General features: G+C 34.1%; 1 protein-coding gene across 10 annotated transcripts in view; it reads left to right on the top strand.

The window, feature by feature from the left end:
* Ca-beta (Calcium channel protein beta subunit) overlaps positions 1 to 21,828 on the top strand; it is an 828,959-nt gene extending 807,131 nt beyond the window's left edge. For 6 of the 10 annotated variants that reach the window (XM_069835638.1, XM_069835640.1, XM_069835639.1 and 3 more), the window contains 2 exons: positions 5,078 to 5,119; positions 14,408 to 21,828. In XM_069835638.1, the coding sequence (XP_069691739.1) occupies positions 5,078 to 5,119; positions 14,408 to 14,727 (362 nt within the window). In that variant the 3' untranslated portion in view covers positions 14,728 to 21,828. Of the gene's footprint in view, positions 1 to 1,378; positions 1,463 to 5,077; positions 5,120 to 12,477; positions 12,633 to 13,441; positions 13,532 to 14,407 lie in introns of all 10 variants that reach the window. The other 4 variants (XR_011333980.1, XR_011333981.1, XM_069835643.1 and 1 more) reach the window with 4 other exon arrangements.
* The last annotated feature ends 2,362 nt before the right edge of the window (positions 21,829 to 24,190 follow it).

Here is a 24,190-nt window from a genome sequence, read left to right as displayed (position 1 = left end):
AACTTTCCTCCTGTTCAACATTCCTTCCACTGCATCCTTCAGTAGGCAGTTTTTTCTCAGCCAGTGATCCAGCTAAAACCTTTTCCCCTTCCTGATCAATTTCAGCATTATTCTTTCTTCACCCACTCTTTCCAACATAGCTTCATTTATTATTCTGTCTGTCCATTTCACAGCTCTATTCTTTCCATATCCTTCTAGTCATTTCTCTTCACTTCGTCCTAATGTCTATGTGTCTGCCGCGTATAATACTACACTACACACAAAGCACTTCACTAGTCTCTTCCTTAGTTATTTTTGCAGAGGTCCGCAGAAGATGCTCCTTTTCTATTAAAATCTTCCTTTGCCATTGCTCTCTTCCTTTCGACACCTGGCAGCAGCTTATGTTACTGCTTATAGTAGCCTACACCCCAAGTATTTAAAGCTGTCCACTTGTTCTACTGCCCCAGTTAGAATTTGCATGTTTATTTTTCTTCGGATAACCATGGTCTTCGTCTTGTTTGCATTTATCTTCATCTCACACTGCTTCCACCAACCATGAACTACAAAAAACAATTCTTCAATAGATAAATTTCTATTCATCATACATCTGTTCATTAATCAAACTCTCCAAAAGTTGTTTAATAGTAACCACTTACTAATAATAACATAACCTCAAATAGATACAGCTGTAGCCAAGTAGCTACTATGCTAGTCAATAAAGAGATGTATATCTACTAGTGTCAACTGACTTGTGAGTTATCCCGTATTAAGTGTTATCAAATGTAATTCAGGAACAAAATTAAACATACTTGACAAAACAGTACCTTGTTCCGCTCTCTCTCTCTCTGTTGCTAATTCTCAGATTACGACATTCTTCTGACTGAGTCGAATTTTATTAGGTCATTAGGAAACCGAGTTGACTTTTTCGTGTATTTTCTTGTATACTTTCAGATTCTTTCAGAACTGATATTGAAATTTTATTTAATTTTTATGTATAGCCAATTAATGTTAATAATATACATTATATAATTATATAATTTATATTTATTTTCCAAAAGTTTTGTTTAAACGACAGATGATTTTCTCATGTATTCGAATTGCGTCAATATAATTCAGTAGTTAACTAACAGAGACTTGTATTTTCTGTTTGTCTTTTGTAGTATGCCACGCAATTCGATTCAGTTTCTTTTCTGTCTTTATTTTTCGTTATGGCATCAACACAAATATTCTTTATTTTATCTATATAGGCCTATAATCAACTCAAATAGAAGACTTACAACGCAGTAACATGTTCAAATTTTATTATTTCGAAAGTAATAAAAAAGGGAGGGGATATATTAATTTTACATTGCTCTAACATATTCATTTTAAATCATAAAAGTTTTTCGGAAATTTTTAGAGGTGTCCTCCAAAGTGTTGGATAATGATGAAGACGACACTGTTGACAAGTAACCCCACATTCAGAGGAGACCTACAAATATACGTGAGTAAAAATATTGGAGTTGAATACAGTTAAACTTAAACAGTTATACACACATTCTGCTCATTTTTTAATATCCTCAACTTTCATAGTGTTGCGGTATTGTATTCAAATAGGACATTCATTTTAGCGCGCTATTGCATAAAACAATTAAACAGAAAGCACTCTCTCTTCATACTTACATGTACGAGTGTTTTTCACGTTATAATACAATATGTCACATCTCGTAAGCTATATATTGCTGACTTTACACACGCACAGAATATATTATATCTGAGTGTTAGGGATGTCCGTATGGCCTTAACTCTACAGTTTAAATAAACCAATATATTAGATCTACACACAATGTCGGTAACGTATTCACTATGCACTTTAAATTACAGAACACGTTTACGGAAGTTCACTTTTGCTTCGTAAAGCAAAAAAGTCGATTAGAATTTATTCTTGCAGATAATAATATTACAGTTTATATCACACATATACATGTTGGCCTAAAGATTTAACTAGCATATTAAGAGATTTGGCATTTTTACATATTGAATTTGTTTCCGAGCAAAAATTTCTTTAATATTGTGCAATTTAATAAAAGATCTATCGATTTAGCTTTTTCACTAGTTTTATCATACCAAGAAATTGAAGTTATGAATATTCATATTTTGCAAAAGTAGAATTTGACTCATACATAATTCCTCAAGATGAAATAAACCCTAACATATTCCGACTAAATTTTTCTATCAAAAATTTATTTATCATTTAGGCTAGATAGAAGTTTTTTATTTGGTTTTTACTGGATTTTTTGCTTAACTTGTAGACGGGTCTATAGGAATGGGATATGGTCTTACTTGTACTACGGAATATTTTGTGACGATATTTTTTTTTTCAAACTTACATGTGGCTGACATCGGTGAAATTTAATAGATTCCTTCCTAATAGAAAAATATTTCTATGTCGTGACATGATAGGTCTATATCACATAATCCGAACATATTCAACAAACTCCCAATGCAACGAGCAGATTATATAATCATGTATAATTGTTATTTCATTTATATTAGTTAATTCTTTATTTACTCTTTTATTTTATGTTTTATTATAATTTATTATTATTATTATTATTATTATTATTATTATTATTATTATTATTATTTTAATCGTAGAACTAGACACAAGAGAACTATGCTTTGAATTACGTCACACCTTGTTAATCTGTATAATTGAAAATGTGAAGGAGTGCCTAATACATTAAAAGCAGAAGTAAATTATTTTTAAACAGTGTTATAGAATGATGTAGCTTTTGTGTTGCATACATTTTTTATATATTTTGAAGCATTTAATAAAGGAGGAACTGACTAGCATATTTTATTTTACGTACAGTATAGTGTTACAAAAATCTACGTTTATCTTCAATTGGGAAGATGCAGTAACCAGCTTTCTCTCTTCGACGTGAATACAAACTAGTTAATCAAGACTGCTGTATGAACTGTGAACATTCAAAGGAATTGTAATGTGTAACTGAAAGTATCACTAATCACCACCCCTAATCCTTTCAGCACACTCATCTCTAACGCCATTATATGTGTAGATATTTAGTTTAAGAAATGTCATGCATTTTTATCTCATTGATAGCAAATCAGCTGTTCTGCTGTGCGCAATGTTGTATTTTTTTTTAGAATATGCACAAATTTGACCATTTAAAAAAATCTGATAGAGGTATGAAAAGTTATATCTAATTTATCTAACCATCACGCTAGTTAATTTTGATGGTAAAATTTTAGCTAATCTTTCAAGCATACAAAATCTCGATAACTGTCAGAAGGCCATGATAATATCAGATTCAAAAGCAGCTATCCTTTCCTTGCTCTAGCATTGAATGTAACAGCAAGAAACTTCAGTATCCTATGGTGAAGAATCGGTAGAACGGAGAAAAATTCTCTCTGACTCCGGGACTCAAACCCGGGTTTCCAGTTTTACGTGCTGGCGCTTTATTCACTAAGCCACACCGGATTCAAGTTCCGATGCCGGATTGAATCCCTCTCATTTTTAAATTCTACCTACTGTGTTCCCCTTTGTTGGCCTACCCTCGTTTACCGTGTCACAGTATGTGTGACAGTAGACACAATGTCCAACCACAGGTACAGATGTGCACACATTACGAGTAACTAAATGGCCGGGGTCCGACAGAATATGTCGCCGTCTTGAATCACAAAGTGACTACTTACGCTTTATCATATTACTATGATGTACCGAAGTACATTATGGAGTTTCAGTACAGTAATTCAGTATCCTAGTTTCGTAACTTTTTAAGACAACTGGTAAAATTAAATAAATCACTGTACTTAAATGGGTCCCTGAATATTGAGGAATTGGAGCTAATGAGGCAGCTGATTTCTTGACAAATTATATATTGCATCTAATTTAATTACTGAACTTTACGAAAATCTGCAGTGACCACATTCGCATTACTCACAGGCAATGAATGTCTCAATAAACATCTACACAGGACTGGTATAGCAGAATTTCCTACATGCGATTTTTGGAGACTTAGTGGAGATGTGGATTAGAATAATCTTCTTCACTGTTTAACTTTAATAAATTTTAGAGTTTGCTGGATATTGGAGTGCAAAAATCATTGTAGTATATACCTTATATATTCGTATTATTATCGCTTTTCGATTGCAAAGAATATGACACAAAAATAAAAATAGTTGTCACAAAGCTACTCGTCAACTTAATAAAATATGTATAGTTTTTATGTTGTGTTATCTAGTACCGTAAACTGGGGTTAATTTGAACACAGAGAAAACTTTGAACATTTTTTTTCAGGAAATCATGTTTAGGTTTCTATATGCTGCACTTGTTATAGATGGAGGTAAATTTCATATGAGAATGATTTTTATGATAATTTACCTCCATCTATAACACGTGCAGCATGTAGAAACCTAAATATGACTTTCTGAAAAAATGTTCGAAGTTTTCTCTGTGTTCAAAGTAACCCCAGTTTACGGTACCCACATTTCAAGCCATTTTTCTTACATTTTTAACATTTCAGCTGATCATTGTAAATGAAACGCACTAGTAATTTACTTTACATAATAACAGTGCACTCTCGATGACTTCTTAATTTTTTAATCCAATACAATTTTTATCGACATGAATATTCCGTTACAACTGACATAGTTTTGTATTACTCCATTATGACGTCGACACAGCATACCGAAGATTCAAGTCTAAATCCTGGAATTTCTGGTGTTTAACAAAGAGCATTTTGGAAATGGTTCTTGTCGGTTGCAAGCGTTTTTCCTGTTGTCAGTTCACCAATTCCCCGTTAATCACATCATCATAGTTATCATCATGTTTGAATAAAAGAACACTTCGATGCGTTACTCTTGAAAGATAAATCATAATAAAACATATTGTCTTTTCACTTACAAATCACATGCAAAAATATGAAAAAAGAAAGTAATTATATTTTCCTCAGAACAGCAATTAAAAACAAAAAAAATGTCATTAAAATGAGGTATACAGCAGAACAGCTGAGTAATTAACCGAAGAATGAATATGTGTTTCTAATCTGACTAACCTAACCAGTGACTTAACTTTCTACCAATCTCTTCACAGGAGTTCACCACGATGCATACGGGTATCCTCATGATCCTCGAGGTAATGAAGGACAAACATTGCTCATGTAGTAATTTTTTGTTTGTAACACTGGCTGATTGATATGATATCATTAGCATTTGACATTATTTTTTATATAATTTTAGTATGGATTTCCACTCACATGAAGATCTATACTTGGAATAAAAGTAGAGTTTATTCCAGAAGCTTCAACGAGAGAAAAATTGTTTCAGAAGTGTTGTATAATTACAAACGTTGCAATATTACCATTTTGAAACAGAACTGTAGTAGCCTATATGTTACAGTGTAAGTTATTAATCTGTCTTTTATAAACTCGTCGGCGACGAAAAAAAAACTGGTGAATGTAATGAAACTGAAATTTAGTACGTTCAGTGGTGACTTTATAAAATTTAAGTTTTTAAATTGGGGAAGTAAACAACCGTAGGTCTTTATTTATTTCTGACACTTAACAGATTAAGGGAAGGTTCAGATAATAGCTTATTGACAGTTTCCTCGTTAGCTTTAGCTAATTTTATATCAGTATTCAGCATCGCATATTGAAATATAAACTTTATTAAACCTCTAGGTAGACACCAGACCATTTAAGTTTCTCTTTAAAGTGACTGTATTTTTTCAACAGTACATTGGTAAGCATTTACAGATGAAATAATTGCTATATATCCAGTAAATCAGAATCATCCCGATTTTTTAGCTTTAGAAAATATTTAGTGAGGAATTAAAAAATTGTAAAAATTCTAATTGTGAAGAAATTAATCAAAGTTAAGTTTTGTTGAGACAAATACAGTTTTTCTCTATTCACGAAATGAACAGTATGAATATACACGATGCGTTTGTTTTGATTTTTTATTATTATGTATTTAGAACGGATAAGTTATTAGATTTAATCACCAGTAATATGAAATATAATTAATATATACCACTCTGAATATTACGATATTATAAAAATATTTCAAGTTAAACTTAGCCTATATATTACCAAATATAAATTGCTTGGGGATTTTGAAATTTAAAATACTTTATATTTGAATGCAGCCAAGTTTAGGACGCTATCTACAGTAATCTCACTAGAGGTTTCGATTTATTTAGAGAAAATCAAAACTCGAATAGAATTTAATTGACTATTACACGATTAGAAGAAAGTATATAAAGATTAGAAGAAATAAAGTATTGTAATACAATAAAATATTAATTGACTTACTAAAATATCAAACTGTCTTGAAAATGTATTATTGTACCATCTCATCATTAAAAATATTCCCACACCGTATACTGTATATTCAAGATTTCCTTGGTGACAGTCATTCCTTATGTCATTATCTTCGTATATTTTTATTTGTCAAATCGCCACGATGTACGCAGACTTTTACGTTGGCGTGGAGAATATTGTTCTAGCTTCATAGATGTCTGTCCATTGTCTGCCATTGTGACGTCCTATGCTTAGATGTACAATAGGTGCTAACCCTACGTCTCAGACGTCCCACCATGTGTGTGAAATTGAAAGTGCGTTAAACTATAGAAAGGCTAAGAAGGGAGAAAGTGGCAAAATAATGTCATTAGGTCTACATGTGTCTTAAAAATTAAGTTATTGAATATAAGTTAAATGTACGGCATTAACTCCTTTCTATCAAATGATCGTTTAGTAACATTTTAATTTTTTTCGCCTTAAAATGTGTTCCTCTAATGGTTAGACTAACTTCTGAAGTGTGTTTTCCCATACTGAATTGAGACAAATGTTCATATAAACATGTTTCTACAAATGCTTCGTTTTAGAGCTAAAGCTTACTAAAGTTTTAGGTGTTTTTGAAATACGTCCATCAACTTAGAAAATGAAACTTTCATATGAATATAAGAAAAGTTTGCAAGTATATGTACGGAAATGGCAAATAGAGGAGGATCATCACATACATGGCCCCCACGGTTGCCCGACCTCTGTCATTTTTTTTTTATCTATGCCTATAGAACATTTAAATTCTTTAGTGTATTTCGTTCCAATTCACAAAAATAATATATGCTCTTCACCAATGTATTTTCATATTTTATGACACCGTCCCTGATTCTTTCATATTGTGCAAAAATCCTTCATGCATTCATTTATTCAGATGGAGGGAATTTTGAACATATACTACGAATGCAGGAATAAAAGTTTATTTAAATGAAAATGAATATTGATATAGTTTGTTAGCTGACTTTTTTGTTTGATCTGAAAAACTTAATGTAATTTGTAATTTATTAACTCAGAACTTTAATTTAATTTTTCAGGCTGTTTTTATTTGAAGGTCTCAGTCTTGAAGTCATCCGTATTTTAGAAACACCCAAATCTTCAGTAGACTCAAAAACTAAACGTTTTAAAACACGTGTTTATATTAACTCTTTTTTCCTTTATTGTTGTGGGGAACATACTCCTGAAGTTTATTCAGAAATTACGAAAATACTGAATTAATATGATTTAACGAGAATTTTTCGAATCAATATTTCTCTCCTTCAAGTTTCAAGAAATAAATCTGCAGATGCTCTCTGCGAACTGAAGTAGTGCATTATAATGTAGAGTTAGTTACGCAGAATAAAATGTTTTTAACTAGGTTAACTAGGATTAGTGAGTTACAAGGACCCATTCACTATAATGGCACAGATGCAAGGCAAAAGTATAGGATGATATAGTTTAAATTGTAAGAAAATTAAGAATATCTCATGTATTGTGAAAGTTGCGAATTTCCGTTAAGAGAGAGAATTAATGACAGATATAGTTCGTGCCTATCTTACATCTGACCGTCATCGTGAAAGGGCTCTTACGTCTACATTGTTTTGCACCACTGTTATAATAAAGATTAGCGTGTGATGGGAACCCATTTTAGCTGAAGTTATTATGCTCAACGTGGCACAAAACGCATTGCAGCTTGCATCGTGATTATTTCTTTTATTTACAGTTTGATTATAGCACATATACAACCATGGGCATCGCTAGAAACTTGAACGATAAAGATGGGGTGAATTCTAGTCACTCTGTTTCACACTGTTTGGTTTCTGTTTTGTTTATGTTTTCATGTGCAGAAGGAATTACTGATATTGATAATATTGAATAAATATCGTTACAAGCTAAGCTATCGTAACTGTTTCCGTTGCCTACGAGATCCACAAGGCTAGGAAATGAAATAATAATAATAATAATAATAATAATAATAATAATAATAATAATAATAATAATATAGGCTACTAATTTTAGTCGAAAATCGTCGTATCACTCCCGAATTTGTCATATCGTCACCAAAGCTATGATATGATAAAGTTGTAATGAGAATTAGCTTAACATAGCAAATAAAAGTTCTTTTATTGTATTTATGCAAATAATTGTTTTAAACAATGTTTACACAAATTGAAAACTGTGATGTATTGTGTGCCATATCGTAAATCAGATTCTACGAGAAAGAAACATAATGCTAGTTTATTAAGTATTATAATATGTACTAACCGCTGGAGCGATGTTTTGCTTTTCGGCGGCTGGACATGTCACAGCCGGCCGCACCCGTCCTTTAACCCCCTTACTTAAAACGTGTATAAAATCTTACCTTATAGAAGATGCTAGAAATTTCGTCCTCCCTCGGCTAAACAGGCGTTGTATCGGGAAAACACATTTCGATAGACACGATTAAGTTCGACTAATGTAATATTTCTGATTTAATTTGTTTTATCAGTATGTAATCTCACAATAATTAAAATGTTCAATTTAAGAACAATGAAGAATAGACGAAGTGTGTTGTTTTTTCATCAGCGACTGAAGGTTTATTCGACCCACAGCTCGTGTTTTTTTTTTTAAGATGAGGCGTAGTTCCACCTGACTGGTCGTGTAAATAATTAAAACACTCGCTATTGGTGTTCTGAAAACCAAATCGTTAACAAGAAATTCCTCTCATGATAGAAAGTTGGAGTTTGGTGTGCTGTTAGTGATTTTTTACGAGTAGAATATACTTTGTCTACTCTACATCGTTCTTAAATTGAGCACTTTAATTATTGTGTGGTTAAATATCGTCAGGCAGAACAAATGAAATCAGGAACATTACAATGGTCGAAAGAGCAATAACTGCTAAGAACAAGGAGAGCTAAGAGAGACGAGATCTGGGAGGAGTTTTATGTAACTGATGCCATGGTTAATCGAAACTGAACAGAGCCTAATCAGAAATTAAGAAGCGCGATCACTCGACTAGCAGCACATAGCTACTAGGCTACCATAGATTCTGCAAAAATAAATATTTCCACAATCCAAGTGAAAGTTGTGTGTGAACTATGTGGGAAACTATGTGCATGGTATCACTATGATAAGAGCTTAAAATGTAAAAAGACTTTTAAGTCAATACAGCAAGGAAAAGTGTTAAACTATTATACTATCTTCATGCACATTCGTTCGCTTTACCTCCTATATTACAATGGTCGAACTTAATCTTGTCAATCAGAATGTTTTTTCTCGATATAACACCTGTTTAGCTGAGAGAGGACATTTCCAGCATATTTTATAAGGTATGATTTCATACACGTTTTAAGTAGCGGGGTTAACGTACGAGTGCGGTCGGCTGCGACATGCCCAGCCGCCGAGAAGCAAAACACCGCGCCAGCGGTCAGTATTTATAATACAAGTCTTGTATTTTAAATGCATATTTACTGTTTGAAGCCAGATTGAGAAGTCAGGCTCTCTTCGCTTATCTAACAAACCATCTAGAGCTTGTTTTATACTTTAAATAGATGGATTTAATTACAATCACAACATAACTAGAACTCCTCCCAAACAGAGATCCTGATTAAGATGAAAGACCCGGAAGCACTATGTTACCTATTAATTTTCCCATCTTGGAGATATTTCAAATTTTAAGTACTATACGTTAAATTATATAGATAATAATTTATCCAGTTGTATATATTTCGAAGCTTTACGCGCTGTGACTTAATCAAAATGTGTTTGTACCCAAATTTATTAATGTTGCTGTTTTGATAAATTAATGGTAAAATATTTAAATAAACATATACATTTACTTACTAATAAATAATATGTAAATTACACTTACTTAACTATATCAATTAAAATGCTTATTGTTTTTTTTTTATATTTACTCCCTTCATTACAAAATATGGTATAGTAACAAACAAAACTAGTTTGATTATTGCAAATGCGCGCACGAAATGTTTCGAGGTGTGGTATTCTGTTCAGTAGTGAAGCGACTATCAGACAGTGCAGTTGTGAATGTTTGTGGTCTTCTGTAGTGCATCAAACCAAAATATTTAAATAGTTCATTATGGACAGAAATCAAATGGGCACCTATTTTGGTGTTCCTGTGCATAAAATGGAATACCAACCCAGTCAATTTTGAATAGAACATCTAAGACACAACAGTAGTAAAAAAACGAGTTGTAATTTATTGAAGTTTTTATGTTAATTTGCCTCTCTCAAAACAATGTTTGTTTTTTCTTTCATTAATTTGAAATCACACAGAATGAAATGTACTTCATTTATTTGTTTTTCTTACGTTAATTTATCGAATAAATAGATATCTTAGAAGATGTATTAAAGTTACATTATATTACTGAGAATTTTAACAAATGTATACCATATTTTGGAAAGGAATAAATGACATCTTTCTATATCATATTTTGGAACAGAGAGAGTAGTACTTATTTAAAAAGAATGAAGTTATTTTCATAATTATATTGGTCACGAATAGCATAGTGTTGAGGTCTCTTCAGGAATTGGACTCTTTCGACCAGCTACATAATTTCCATTTCCGACCATGTGTATCTCACCAGCAACGACGTTACTCAGAACTGCAATTACGATTCCATAAAATCATTTCCGATTTATGAAGTGTTTGATATGTTCTTACTGTTGACAAACATCACAAAATATTATGATGATACATAAACTTATAAAAGTTAGATTAGATTCCATAGGTATAAGGGTTATCTTTTATTCCAGTAAATTAATACGATATTTCCAATATTGTAACAAGAATACCATGCTTTGATAATGGAATGATAATTTAAACAATAAATGTTCATTTGTAATAAAAAATGGTACTGATTCAAATGAGTTCAAAGTAAAATGTTCTTTATTTTAAAAGTACAGTGGAAGCTCTTAAGTTCGACAGAAATCAAGTTCGACATCCTATAGTTCGACTGCTTAGGTAGGAGAATTAGACACGCCCCTATACGGGCACTAAGAAATGAGTTTGCCATTTGAATGGGAATTGTTCTGTGTCTTGTAGTGATACTTTTGTTAAAGAAAAACAGAATACTTTATTATTAGGACATCCATATTGATCACTGATTTTAAATTAATGAAATCTTCTCTTCCTATTTGAGAATTGTGCCGTTTGTGAGACGGAATTGTGGAAACCCACTGTGACACTAGAAGCGCATACACAAGTCTCGGGGCGGGCAGGAAATGAAAGTACAGTACTGTATTCGTTGATGGATAACCAATAAGAATTTGTATTCCTTTCATCTGCCACACCCACTACCCTTATTGGACTGAACTTTCAATTCTGTTTTGTCGAACTTAGGAAAGTCCACTATATGTACTACGAGTTGAGAAATTTTCTGATGAAAATCTAATCCAAATTATTGCTAACTTCAAGTTTTATAATGTTTTAAATGTTAGGGCATTCTATTGGCATTGATATAGCCTATGTAGAATTATTAGAAAATGTAGCATTTACTCAAATTTAAGATCGTAAAATTAAATTAGCTGCAGTCATATTTCACTTTCCTCATACGATCTCTGTTGTAAATGTGAAACAAATCTTTGTGTTACAGTTCTAACTAAATTAATTTTTATGTTGACCATGTGTTTCATGATTTTCGCATGTTTTCAGTTTCTGGAAGAAAGCCTACATTCATTTTAACACAAACTTAGATATCATGCAAATTAAATAATGAAAATAACGTTGTCATATCCAGTATGGAAGAGATAAATGTTGGTCTACAATAGAAGTCTGTACGAATATTTTACTATGATCAGTTACTCCTTCTGCACTCTATAATTATTACGTTCGTTTCAGCTATTCATTTAACCAGTTTCTTTGCAGGATGCAATTTATTAGCTATATGTTGCTTTATAATGTTAATATTTTGATTTACAAATGCTTAAGTTACAAGTTAAAATTTTAAAATGTTAATTTAATCTTTAAAATATAACATTTCGATTTTTTTGCAAGGGAAGTAAAATTATTTTCAATATAAGTGCATGACTGCTCAGAAAATAGCGCTTATTAGCTATATTCTTTAATTTCTTTGAGTTTCCTGTTAACCATTCTTGTCTCTTTTCACGTCTTCTCTTTGTTTTTGTTGCAATCTTATGTTCTTCTTCTCTTCTCGCGGCGTGCCCTTATGCACTGTAGAGTCCATAGTACCATCTACTGGCGTTGTGAGAGAGACTTCGACAGTAGAAATCATTTAAATACTGGCCACGTGCACCCTCCACAACCAAGCTGGCCTTTAAAAATCTGATTTGTTTGAATTCCGGAAGAGTTTAAGGGGTCGTATACGTTTGTCTGTAAGTATATTCTTTCAGAGATGGGCATGCAGAACAACCAATTCCCCTTTTCCTCACATTACTAAGAGTGATTATGACTTTTGTGGAATATCTGTTAATGGTATCCTATATGTTAAAAGGAATTTTTTACAACCTATGAAAACCGTTCGAAAACGGGAATTAGCACCAAGGTTGTCGAAATGTTACAAGCTTTTACTCCTTTTTTCCTCCATTTTCTGTGCTACTGATTAATATCCTACTGCTGAACTGCTTTTATCCTTGTGTTAACCAGTGAAGTTTAGATGATTCATTTTGCTTAGCATTTTGGTATTTACAGTTTTATTTTAGAATAATCAGCATTAATAGGGAGTTTAGAGTTACATGGTGCGAAATCGCCCGATGTTTGATCTTTGCTTAATATCCAATACAGTGATAGTAAATGAATAATTGTTAATGTATTTTTAAGAGTTAATTTGCATACTTTCTCTGCTTGAAGTCTTGTGTTTTGTCATGTATATCAATGGAGTATCATTGCGCTATGTCTGGGTTGATTATATGATCCAAAGATTTATATAAATTGTTTTACTTTGTCACAATGAGTTTTGTAATTTATCCATTTCCTGATCCAACGTTACTTCAGACACATTCCCTAATGCTCTCATTCAGTTAAATGTATTTCACTTTCCGCGTTTATGTACCAAAATACGATGGATCCAAAGAATCTCTCGTAAATTATTATTAATGATTTTTTTATGTTTAGTGACACAGGAATTTTTAATTAAGGTCTTTCGCGCATGCGCGCATGTATAGTTTAAAAATTGCTTCCACAGATGGCAGAAGCAGTGTGTGACTGATGAGAGGAGTGACATCTGTCGGACGTCGCTCACATAATCTGTTCACAAATAATGGCGCGAGGGAAGGTAACAATAAGCTCGAACGTTGCAAACATACTGTAAACAGAGCATCCGGCTTTTGTCGCAAAATTATATTTATATATTATCATTATTATATAACTCGCATTCACAATTTTTCTGCTTTCCTTTTTTCATTCTTTCTTTCTTATCTTCTTTTTGTTTATGTCTTCTTCATCATGACATTCACATACACACAAACACACTAAATTGGCGCTCTTTTCCAACGGCTTCTGTGTGCGGTTGGTTGTCACAAATTTTATTCTCAGATGTTCGCATGTCGTGAATACAGTCCAAGAAAATATTCACATCCCTTCGATGTAAACACATTTCAACTTTAACCCCTGTCCCTATGATTGGTTTGTGTTTCTTGTTAATTGTGCTTCAAGACTGTTTGTTTCTTTCCTTCAAGCGTAAAACTTCATGTTAGAAGACAGAAGCTTCATTTCCTCAACAGTACATTTTGTTCTGTGACGTCACAGCGGTGTTACATGTTGCTTTATATTACTCTGTGTATTTTTGTATGATCCACTTTTCTTGGTGTCTTATTTTTGTAGCATTTAGTTTGTGTGTCCAGTGTATCTCTGGTTAGTTTCTCCAGTTTTTTTTGTAGAAAATAATATCGATGTAGACGGAGACGCGTGTCATGTATTTAAATAACTAATCACTGCCACACGGCGTCGAAGTACGTCAGTTGAAAGTAGATTTGCAAAGATGCCAACGTGGCGGAGACCGTGGTGCAATTTAACTGTCAATTAAAAATAGTGAAATTAGTCCCAAGCTTGAAAATTTCACTGCCTTATTCCGTCCAGTCAGTTCACTTAGATGTAATACTTGCCTAGACCGTGCACTTTAACATGGCTGAATGTGTGTTGTTGGTTGCAGCCGGCCCTGTGTATCACCAGCACCCTCGAGGAAGGTCGAGACTCGAGCGCGATAGAGGAGAGTACGACGAATACAACGCGGGTCCAACGCGAGACGGCATGAGCATGTATCACCACCACCCCCACCTCCATCAGCAACAGCATACTCACCCATCCTCGCACCATTCATCCCACTATGCCGCGTCGCAACACCACCGCGGCATCCCCGGCGGCAGCGAAGAGAGGTACCATCATTCCCAGCATCGCAGCGCCATGCGAGAAACAGATGATTACCACTCTCCGCACAGAGCGTCATCGCGTCGCGCCCTCAACGCCATCTAGTATCGAACTCCCGAGTGAAATTCGACTTGGTACTGACCAATTAAAATAATCTGATCTATGAACCATCTGCTTCGATCTACGAACGTGTCTCGAACGGATCTACCTGTTTCACTATTGGTCAAATGGCAATGGAATTCATAGTAAATGTCAACGTGATAAATTTCAGGTGATAGTTACGACAGTAGATCTGTCAAAATCGTCGCTCAAATAACTTGGCGAAGTAGAGAACAGGGCAGGATAATCGCCGAGTTTTGGTTTTTTGCAGTTGTTAGTTGTGAAGATAAGGACTTCATGAGAACCTTTCGCTTCGTATATCGATATCTAACACCCAGAATCCACCCACTTAAAACACTCGTTCACAATATTGAAAGATATCGAAAAAATATATAAACATTGAAATCTGTAAATTGTTTCTCACGTATCACATCCTAAATAATGGGACAACCTATATGATGAATTAATTATTACAAATTTTCATAATAATTAAATATTGTTACAGTAATTAATGCTTATATTTCAGCAGTTTTGGGCCTTAGCTCATGACGATTGTGGCCACCGTCCTTTCAACTCCGCCATCTTCTTGCTGATATGCCGTTTGCCCTCCTTAAATAATTAATTCTTCTGAAGGTACCCATTCATAAACCACACATACTGAATCGTTGTCCTCTCTGCCCAAAGACTGAATTAGCTCTTGAGTTATCCTAGATCCGTCATATTCCAAAACATTTTAAAACTAAAGAAAAAGTTCCCATCTTTTTTTAGTAACTTATAACATTTTCTTGAAACGACAGTATTATAAAATACTTTGCACTATTAGATGAGTAACCCCGAATCATAAGCTGCATTCAGAGTAGGACATGCTTTCTTAAATTCTGAGATCAAATTCAGCGATTATAGCAGTTGATATGAAAATGCTACAGATTCTTTGATATCTACTGCAAATTCGAATCTTTCACAAGAGGGAGAGAGTATGCTGAAAGCTTATACCTTGATTAACTTTTAATCGTGATACCAGTTACCGGTTTAAACTCGATTACCATGAGCAAGAAATTATTTTATTTGGATACCTATAGAATGACGAACTGTAGAGATCTGCGTGCTCGTGGTAGTTCCCTTTTTTTCTCTCTCATACAGTTCAAAATAGACGTTAACATGTGCGGGAGGAATATGAAGATGTGTACGTCAAGATTGTTTGCCTTATTTAGTGAAAGTATAAGTAAAGGCTGCTGTTGATATTTACAAAAAGAATATAAAGAGTATTGTATATACACATTATATCACTATACTATTAAGTACAGTACTTCTTTGATACGGACAGTCGTCAAGAATACGAGCTGTACATAATACGTAAAACATTAAAATATATCTACTTTGTTTGCTTTTGAACGTCCAAACATTTTCACTTCAGAATATGCTGCATGCAGCTATTTGTTTACGTTTCTTTCTTATGTAAGTAAACAGTACCATTAGGTCCTTGATTGTTTTCTGCTGGCTGATACAGAGCTACACTTCCATTTCCTCCATCTCGGTGCTCTTTATTTGACACGTTTTTAGAGATAAGTCCCGGTGTAGTGTTCAAGATTGGCCACGAAAGTGTTACGGTAAGAGGAACGATGTGTGAGTGTGAAATGTACCGTTTGTTTAGTACATTGTTTCCATGCAAATTGAATTTCATGTCTAAATACATATTATACTATGAAGAGTTATTCTGATGTCATATCCTCTAATTCAAGTTGGATTCAATCATATTTTTAAAAGAAAGCTGCATCAGCGTTAAGATAAGAAAATTTTCATTATACCAAATAGTTATAAATATTCTATTGCGTCACTATTTTGAAAGGGACGAGGAAAGTTTTGAGCAGTGGGTTCACACTTGTGTGGTAATAGTTGAATGGGTATATCAACTACATAGTGTTATCACATACAGTACCTATATCGAAGTTCCAGATTCACAAAGCAAGTAGTTTGAAGTGCCGTTGACTCCAGTACAATATTTCTTGTTAGTTCGAGCATTTAACATTAATGCTTTCTTCTGTTGTATTGAAGCATAGTGGGAGCTTATTCTTAATTAGTTCCTGCCAAGAGTACCTACGTAGTTAAAATACAAAACAATAGCAGTATGAAAGACCAAGCTGACAAGTATATTAGACGTGGACCAAGATGCAAGCTTACCTACCTGGCATCTAAACGGAAACTTAAACTTCTGCAAGGCAAAATGAAAAGGATACCAGACACAAGGGGAATTATATTATATTTCCTTGTTTTAAAAAATTGTGTCGATAGTACGATGACTAACATTAGTGAGAGTTTTGAAATGTTTACGATTTTTTTACATAATTTTAGAAGCTCAATATTTATTACGGAAAGTACTTTTATTGTTCCACCTTTTAGTGCACTCTTCTTTAACAGAACAGACAAAAGCAGTTTTAATAATAAAATATGTACGAAAATATACCAACAATTTATTAAAAGTTTACAATAATCCTGTAGTACTCCCTTACTGCTGATAAATAAACGCACAGTGGAATTCGTTATTTTCTTTTCTAACAGTACGTTCATTTGTAACTAAATGATTAGTCACGTCATATGCTAATAACTATTCATAACATCGAATTCAATTAACACTCGTGAAGGCTATTACATTGAAAAGAAATTTTCGTAGTTAATTAACACGCTAAATTAGTGCACTGTTATTCCTATGGAGAAAGTTCGTAATTATTATTATTATTATTATTATTATTATTATTATTATTATTATTATTATTATTATATTCACCACGGGATTTAACCTATGAATGTAATTACAGATTAATCAAAAGTAAAAATATAATAATTTTGTGATAAGCTTGTTTTTTTTTAATATTTGAAATACTAATTGCATCGGAATATGTATTATAAATGTCTTTCTCGTGTTAAGTTTTACCGTACGTTGTTGACATGTTTCAGCCTGCTATTGGCCTTCTTCAGAACTGGTTGTTGCTGGTCTTGGCGCCTTTTGTTTTGTTTCCTGTCGACAACAAACACACATTCAAAGTCTACAGAAAACCCACAACAAAAACACACATACACAACACATCCAACCACCCAACACAACACAAACAAGCTGCATTCCGAACAGTGGTACACAGACTACTCAACATACCAATGAACCAACATGATTACAAAGAAGAGCTAAACACAATGAAATACATAGCACAAGAAAACGGATACAACCCCAACATAATACGAAAGACAAAACATAATCACAAAAAACATAAGAATACAACACAGACACAAAAACATAAAAAAATGCATCACACTAACATACGAAAAGAAAAACACACACAAAATTGCAACCTCATTCAAGAAATTAGATTACAACATCGCATACAGAACAAATAACACTCTACAAAAACGTCTCAACACACAAACAAACAAATACAACCACACAGGCGTATACAAGCTCAAATGCAACAACTTCTACATAGGACAGACAGGCAGATCATTTCAAACACGTTACAAAGAACACATCACAGCCATAACAAAATTACAAAACACTTCCACATATGCAGAACACATCACAAATACTAACCATACCTACAGAGACATCAACACAGACATGGAAATTCTACACATCCGACCAAAAAGCCAGAAACTAAACACACTAGAACAATACGAAATATACAGACACACAAAAACCCATCCAAATGAAATTCTCAACACACAACTCAATTTCAGAACACACACACATCTTTGACTCCACATTACACTACACAAACACACCCCTACAGGAAACAAAAGAAAAGGCGCCAAGACCAGCAACAACTAGTTCTGAAGAAGAGCAATAGCAGGTCGAAACATGTCAACCAGGTACGGTAAAATTTAACACGAAAAAGACATAATACATATTCCGAAGTGATATAGTGTTAAAAGTTGTCTAATCAAGATGCACTAATTGCATATCCTTGCAAGTTTATTTTGGAAATATCCCACTTCCATTAATTGCCATTTACCTCATTATTTACATGTGTAGAACTCAACAAGTAATTGCCATCTAACACGGTACTTTAAAGTATGTAAAGAAAGTGCACTGAAGGGATTTTGGAAATCGCGATTAAATTTTGGATGATGCTCATTTAAATCTTTGCATTAGTTTAGTTTTCCAGGTAACGAGATCTAGTTTTTGCTCTAGAAAAATTAAAAAATTGTTTGTTTTCTAGAAGGCAGTGACTATGTAGTTGCTAATCCCATTACCAGCCTTTTATACTAAAAAATACGATTTGGAAAGTTGTACCAAATGCAAGACTCTGCATGTTTGAGATACGCATTGAATGTGGTGTGGATAGTGTGTCACTGTTATTGTTGATGAGTGTTCATATAGTTTGTTCTGTTGTTGATAATGAAAGATGTAAACATGGGGCTATTTTTTCACTATGGAAATACAGTTTAGTTTACTGCAACGAAATAAAGTGAAATCATATAAGTTATATTATATAAAATATATAGACCAGAAGTCATGTAAAGTCCATGCACTTTCTAGCACCTCCATTCACCTTTCCCAGATGTTCAATAAGATATACGTAGAAGCTTTAGTAGAAAGAATTTTTTATATAGATGTACTTTTATTTTACGTACAGTTTTTAGGATCTTACAGTAAAGGGTAATAATTATTATAGCCCAGATTTATATAATGCATATATCGCTTGCGGTGCAGTGATGCATACAGAAGTTTATTTTTTTTTCTAATACACTTGATGTCTTAGTTTTAAGTAGACATTCCTTCTGTTGCGACAGGATAGTAGCAAAAGTGGAAAACTGAAATAATGTCATTTTTAATACTACAATTGAGCGTATTATTTTATCTACTCCATCGCTCTGAGAATTCTAGAATTTTTGTACTTATGTTGTAATTAAACTTAGTATTTATCTTTATGTATTGTAATATAAAAATAATTTGTAATTATCGCCTTTTTTCATAACACCATTAAATGTCCCAGTTAGTGTAGCTATTCTAAGTAGTTATAAGACACTTTCCTGATTGCGGTAGTTTTTCGTATATAGAATTTTCATAAAATTAACGCAATTACACATATCAATACAAAAGACTTTTTACATAAATCACTAATACAGCCTTTTATAAATTAGCTTAAGTCAAACTAATCTTGAGATAGTTTTGTAGATTTTCATAAGTGCTCATCTTAGTTTCCAAATTGTTTATAATAATAATTATTATTATTATATTACGTTTTCGCTATATTAGCATATTATGGGCAGGTTGCCAAATTACATACAAAAATATGTAAACAAGGCAAACTTTTAATTGAATATATTTAAATCTTTTATATTTAGACAAGATAAAGTTTTAAGCCATTCTATGGACACATGCCTTTCAGTAATCAATTAACAGAAAAGTTATTTATAAAAATTCAGTAAAGGATTTCCATAAAAATAGTTTAGATACAGAGCTATTATTATCATACGTCCCAGAAAAGAGCGCCCTGCGTGGTTTCCGCCGAGTGCATAACCCTTTCTCCGGCGCTTCTCCAATATATAACAGTACTAACAATAAATGTTCAATAATTTGGACTTACCATGCTCACAGTCGTTGCTGAAAATGGCCCCCGTTTGCCGCCATACACAACTGACATCTTCTGATAAACGAATGAACAACACTCTGAACTTCCACATCATTGATAGCTTGGATTTCTTCTCGTATATAGTATTTTAGTTCATCTACAGAATGAGAATTTTTCCTATAAACCCTACCTTTTAGCGTTTCCCATAAATAAAAGTCACAAGGTGTTATGTCTGGGCTTCTTGGAGGCCACAAATTATTACTGATTACTCTCATACCAAAAATACACCTCAATTCCCTCATTGATACGGCAGCTGTATGAGCAGTGGCGGAATCTTGTTGGAAATAAATTGACAATCGTTCCGCGTAAGAACACTACGTTTTCTGTTTGATTTTCGATTCTTCACTGAGCCTCTTTCTTTCAGTCTTTTAGCGAGTCGTCTAATTGTTTTGACAGAAGGCACAGGTCTCTTTGGAAACTTTATTCGAAATTTTCGTCTTGTTTTCGCACACGACCTGCCTTTTATGTACGTATTGTATATATACACACGTTCACACAGTGAGAATTTGTTGCAAGGCATTACCTAAATACACAATAATCACCAAACTTTATACATTAACGTTGTACACTTGAAGAATCGAGAGTTTCATTACACGACTTCTAAGCACATTGAATGCCATATGGCTACTCGAGCTCGATTGCGCGGGAGAAACGGTTAGCGCGCGGCGGAAACCACGCAGGGGGTGGCCGACCGGCCGGCCGCTCTTTTCTGGGACGTATGATAATAACAGCTCTGTATAATGTAAATAATATTAATTTAGTCAATCCCTGACAAACACAAAAGGGCACGTTTATTTTAAGTCATTTATGAAACAAAATCGTACTAACAGACATTGGTTTATTACATAGTGTGCAGTACTTTTTACATGTTTACTTTACCATTTATTATCCTTTTTTAACCATTGCAACTGTAGTCTAATAGTATAAAATGGTGGGTTGTTGGAAACTAGGAAAGACTTCAATTAGTTACTTTATCAGCATTTTTAAGAAAGTACTATATATTTTAAATGCATTCATATATTAAATTTAAAATGAACGGAGGTGACAAAAAATCTTCGTGTGGTTGAAATATCATATATTTCCTTGCAAAGAATTGCATTTTCATAGTGTAAAAGTGGTCTTAAAAATCAGCTAAATTACAGTTTGATTGGAGTATATGTTGCTATATGACTGGTAAAGGTTTGAGTGAAAATTCTGAGAGGTTTATGACTTTTTTCAAACATGAAAATATATTTGCTTTATGAAGCTTGTTGCATCCCAAAACCAAGAGCATTAACCGCTTTGATTTGTTTGTGCTCCCTCCTCCATATGTTTGCTGCGGGGTGGAGACTGGATTAATCTTTTATTGACGACCACACCGCATAAGGACGGGTCAGGGATGAGGGAGCAAAAGAGTGTTATTTGCAAGTTCTTCTTCGTCACCAGATCTCCAGAAATTGTTGGAACCATTTGTAAATAAAGAAAATACTTTTTATCAATCACTTAATCCATGGCTATGTTATTTCAAATCCTTATTCAGTTAATACTTTAGAATATAACATGAAGTGCGTACAGTTTAAGGAATAAGTTTATTGCTTCTTGGTGCAGATACTCCAAAAAAGACATCTCAGTAGTGAAAAGAGTTAGAAAATGTCGGCGAAATAGTGCTTGTCTAGTGTCAGATGCATATATTAGGTTGGTGCATAATTTCGTACCGATTTTTCATAAGTTTATTAAACACATCAGATACACATAAGAGAGAAGTTAATCATCAACAATATATTCTCCTATACTATTTACAACAGTCTGCCAACGCTGGAGTAGTTTTTAGATTCCACCCCTGTAGAAATCGCGTGGTTTTGAGTTAAGAAAGTCGTCAAATCATGTTAGGAGCACATGTTCATCCGGAAAGGAAGTTCCTTGAAGATTGTTCGATGGAGAGCGGAAAAGGTGAAATTCTGAGAGCGCAAGATCAGGTGAATAAAGTTGGTGCGGAATGACTTCCAACCCAACTCTTGGATAGTGTTTTGTGTCAGGTTAGCAGAATGCGTACGAGCGTTATCGAGGAGTATCATCACTTCGTTGGTCGTTTTTCTTGGCTTGCATGTGCAAGACGTCTCAGTTGGTGGCAATAATGTCGCACGATGGTGGAATGGTCACAGTTTATCACATTTGCCAGACAATAGAAAAACCTTTTTTATTTGAAAACCATTTTCTTGCCGTGCTTTCTCGATAGCATCGTCCCGATACACGGCGCAAATGTTTCTGACCGTCTCCGCTGGTTTCGCCCCTCTATTGAACTAAAAAAGTAGAATATGTTGGAAATGATCCACTTCCTCCACTTGACACTTCATTTTCTAGCGTCCACGGCTCCACACAATATCTGCAAAAATGAAAACTTCAATATTTAAACTCAAGCACAATAATTGAACTTCAAATAAAAAATGACAATCGATAAATAAACCCATAGCAACCGGAGTACCAACACGCGAAACAAAAATGCTACGAACTTATGCACCAACCCGCTATTATCAGGACACAATGTCAAATACGTTGGTAACTCTAGCTCTAATCCCCATGTGTCCAAATGGATTTTGTGATGGGAAAAACATTGCTTGATTGTTGGTTTTCGCGGGGCACTCCCATATCCCCCATAGGCATTCCCCGATTTTATTGCTTTATTAATAAGCATCATCATACCCGGTGATACGTGCTTTATCTCCCATTGTGTATCATGGGCAACGTTAGGGCGATTAAAATACAAAGCATACATTTTCTCTTTCCACGCTTGCATGTGTGCAGCTGCACTTTGAATTAACTCATCCGCTCTACATTCGCGAGCGGGGAAGGATAAAATGTATACTATATCTACAGTTACAACGCATTACTCGTAGAGGGGGACGCCTGTGTGAATAATGTAAAGCCAAATACCCGCCATCGAATTAAAATATTTATCACGACTGTGAAAAGACATTCTGGCCTTGCAGTTAAAGTAATTCACTCTAATAAAAATACAGTCCCAGTTAATAGAGAAGAAGGGGCGGATTTTGGTGGCATAAAAGTTAAAAGTGACACAGTGATAGCTGTGTCAAAGAATATGTAAGATAATCGTGTGGTTTACACTGCTTTGAAGTTTAAAGAATCTTTGCTAAAGACATGGTATTTTTTTAATTGGTTATTTAGCGTCGATTGGATTGGTGATAGCGAAATGGTAGGCCTATTTGGTGAGATGAGGCCGAGGAAAATTTTTAAATCATGGTTTATTTAACGACGCTCGCAACTGCAGAGGTTATATCAGCGTCGCCGGTGTACCGGAATTTTGTCCCGCAGGAGATCTTTTGCATACCAGTAAATCTACTAACATGAGCCTGTCGCATTTAAACACACTTAAATGCCATCGACCTGGGCCGGGATCGAACCCGCAACCTCGAGCATAGAAGGCCAGGAGGCCGAGGATTAGACATAGATTACCTGACATTCGCCTTACGGTTGGGGAAAACCTCAGAAAAAACACAATCAGGCAATCAGTCCAAGCGGGAATCGAATCCACGCCCGAGCGCAAGTCCGGATCGACAGGCAAGCGCCTAAGCCGACTGAGTTACGCCGATGACTCACATGGTATTTAAAATGGAGCGCCACAGGTTTTGTTACCTGCCTGAGATAGTAGAAATATTTGCTGATCTTGAATTATACTATGTTGCAATATTACGTTTTACGTCATCAAAATCCGCCCCTATGTAACATTGCTGTCTACACCTGTGGAGTAACGGTCAGCGCGTCTAGCCGCGAAACCAGGTCGGGGTTCGAATCCCGGTCGGGGCAAGTTATCTCATTGATTTTTTTTCCGGGGTTTTCCCTCAACCCAATAC

This window comes from Periplaneta americana, chromosome 9, assembly GCF_040183065.1.
Source record: "Periplaneta americana isolate PAMFEO1 chromosome 9, P.americana_PAMFEO1_priV1, whole genome shotgun sequence".
NCBI classification, from domain to species: Eukaryota; Metazoa; Arthropoda; class Insecta; order Blattodea; family Blattidae; genus Periplaneta; species Periplaneta americana.
This window is presented reverse-complemented; position numbering and strand designations above follow the sequence as displayed.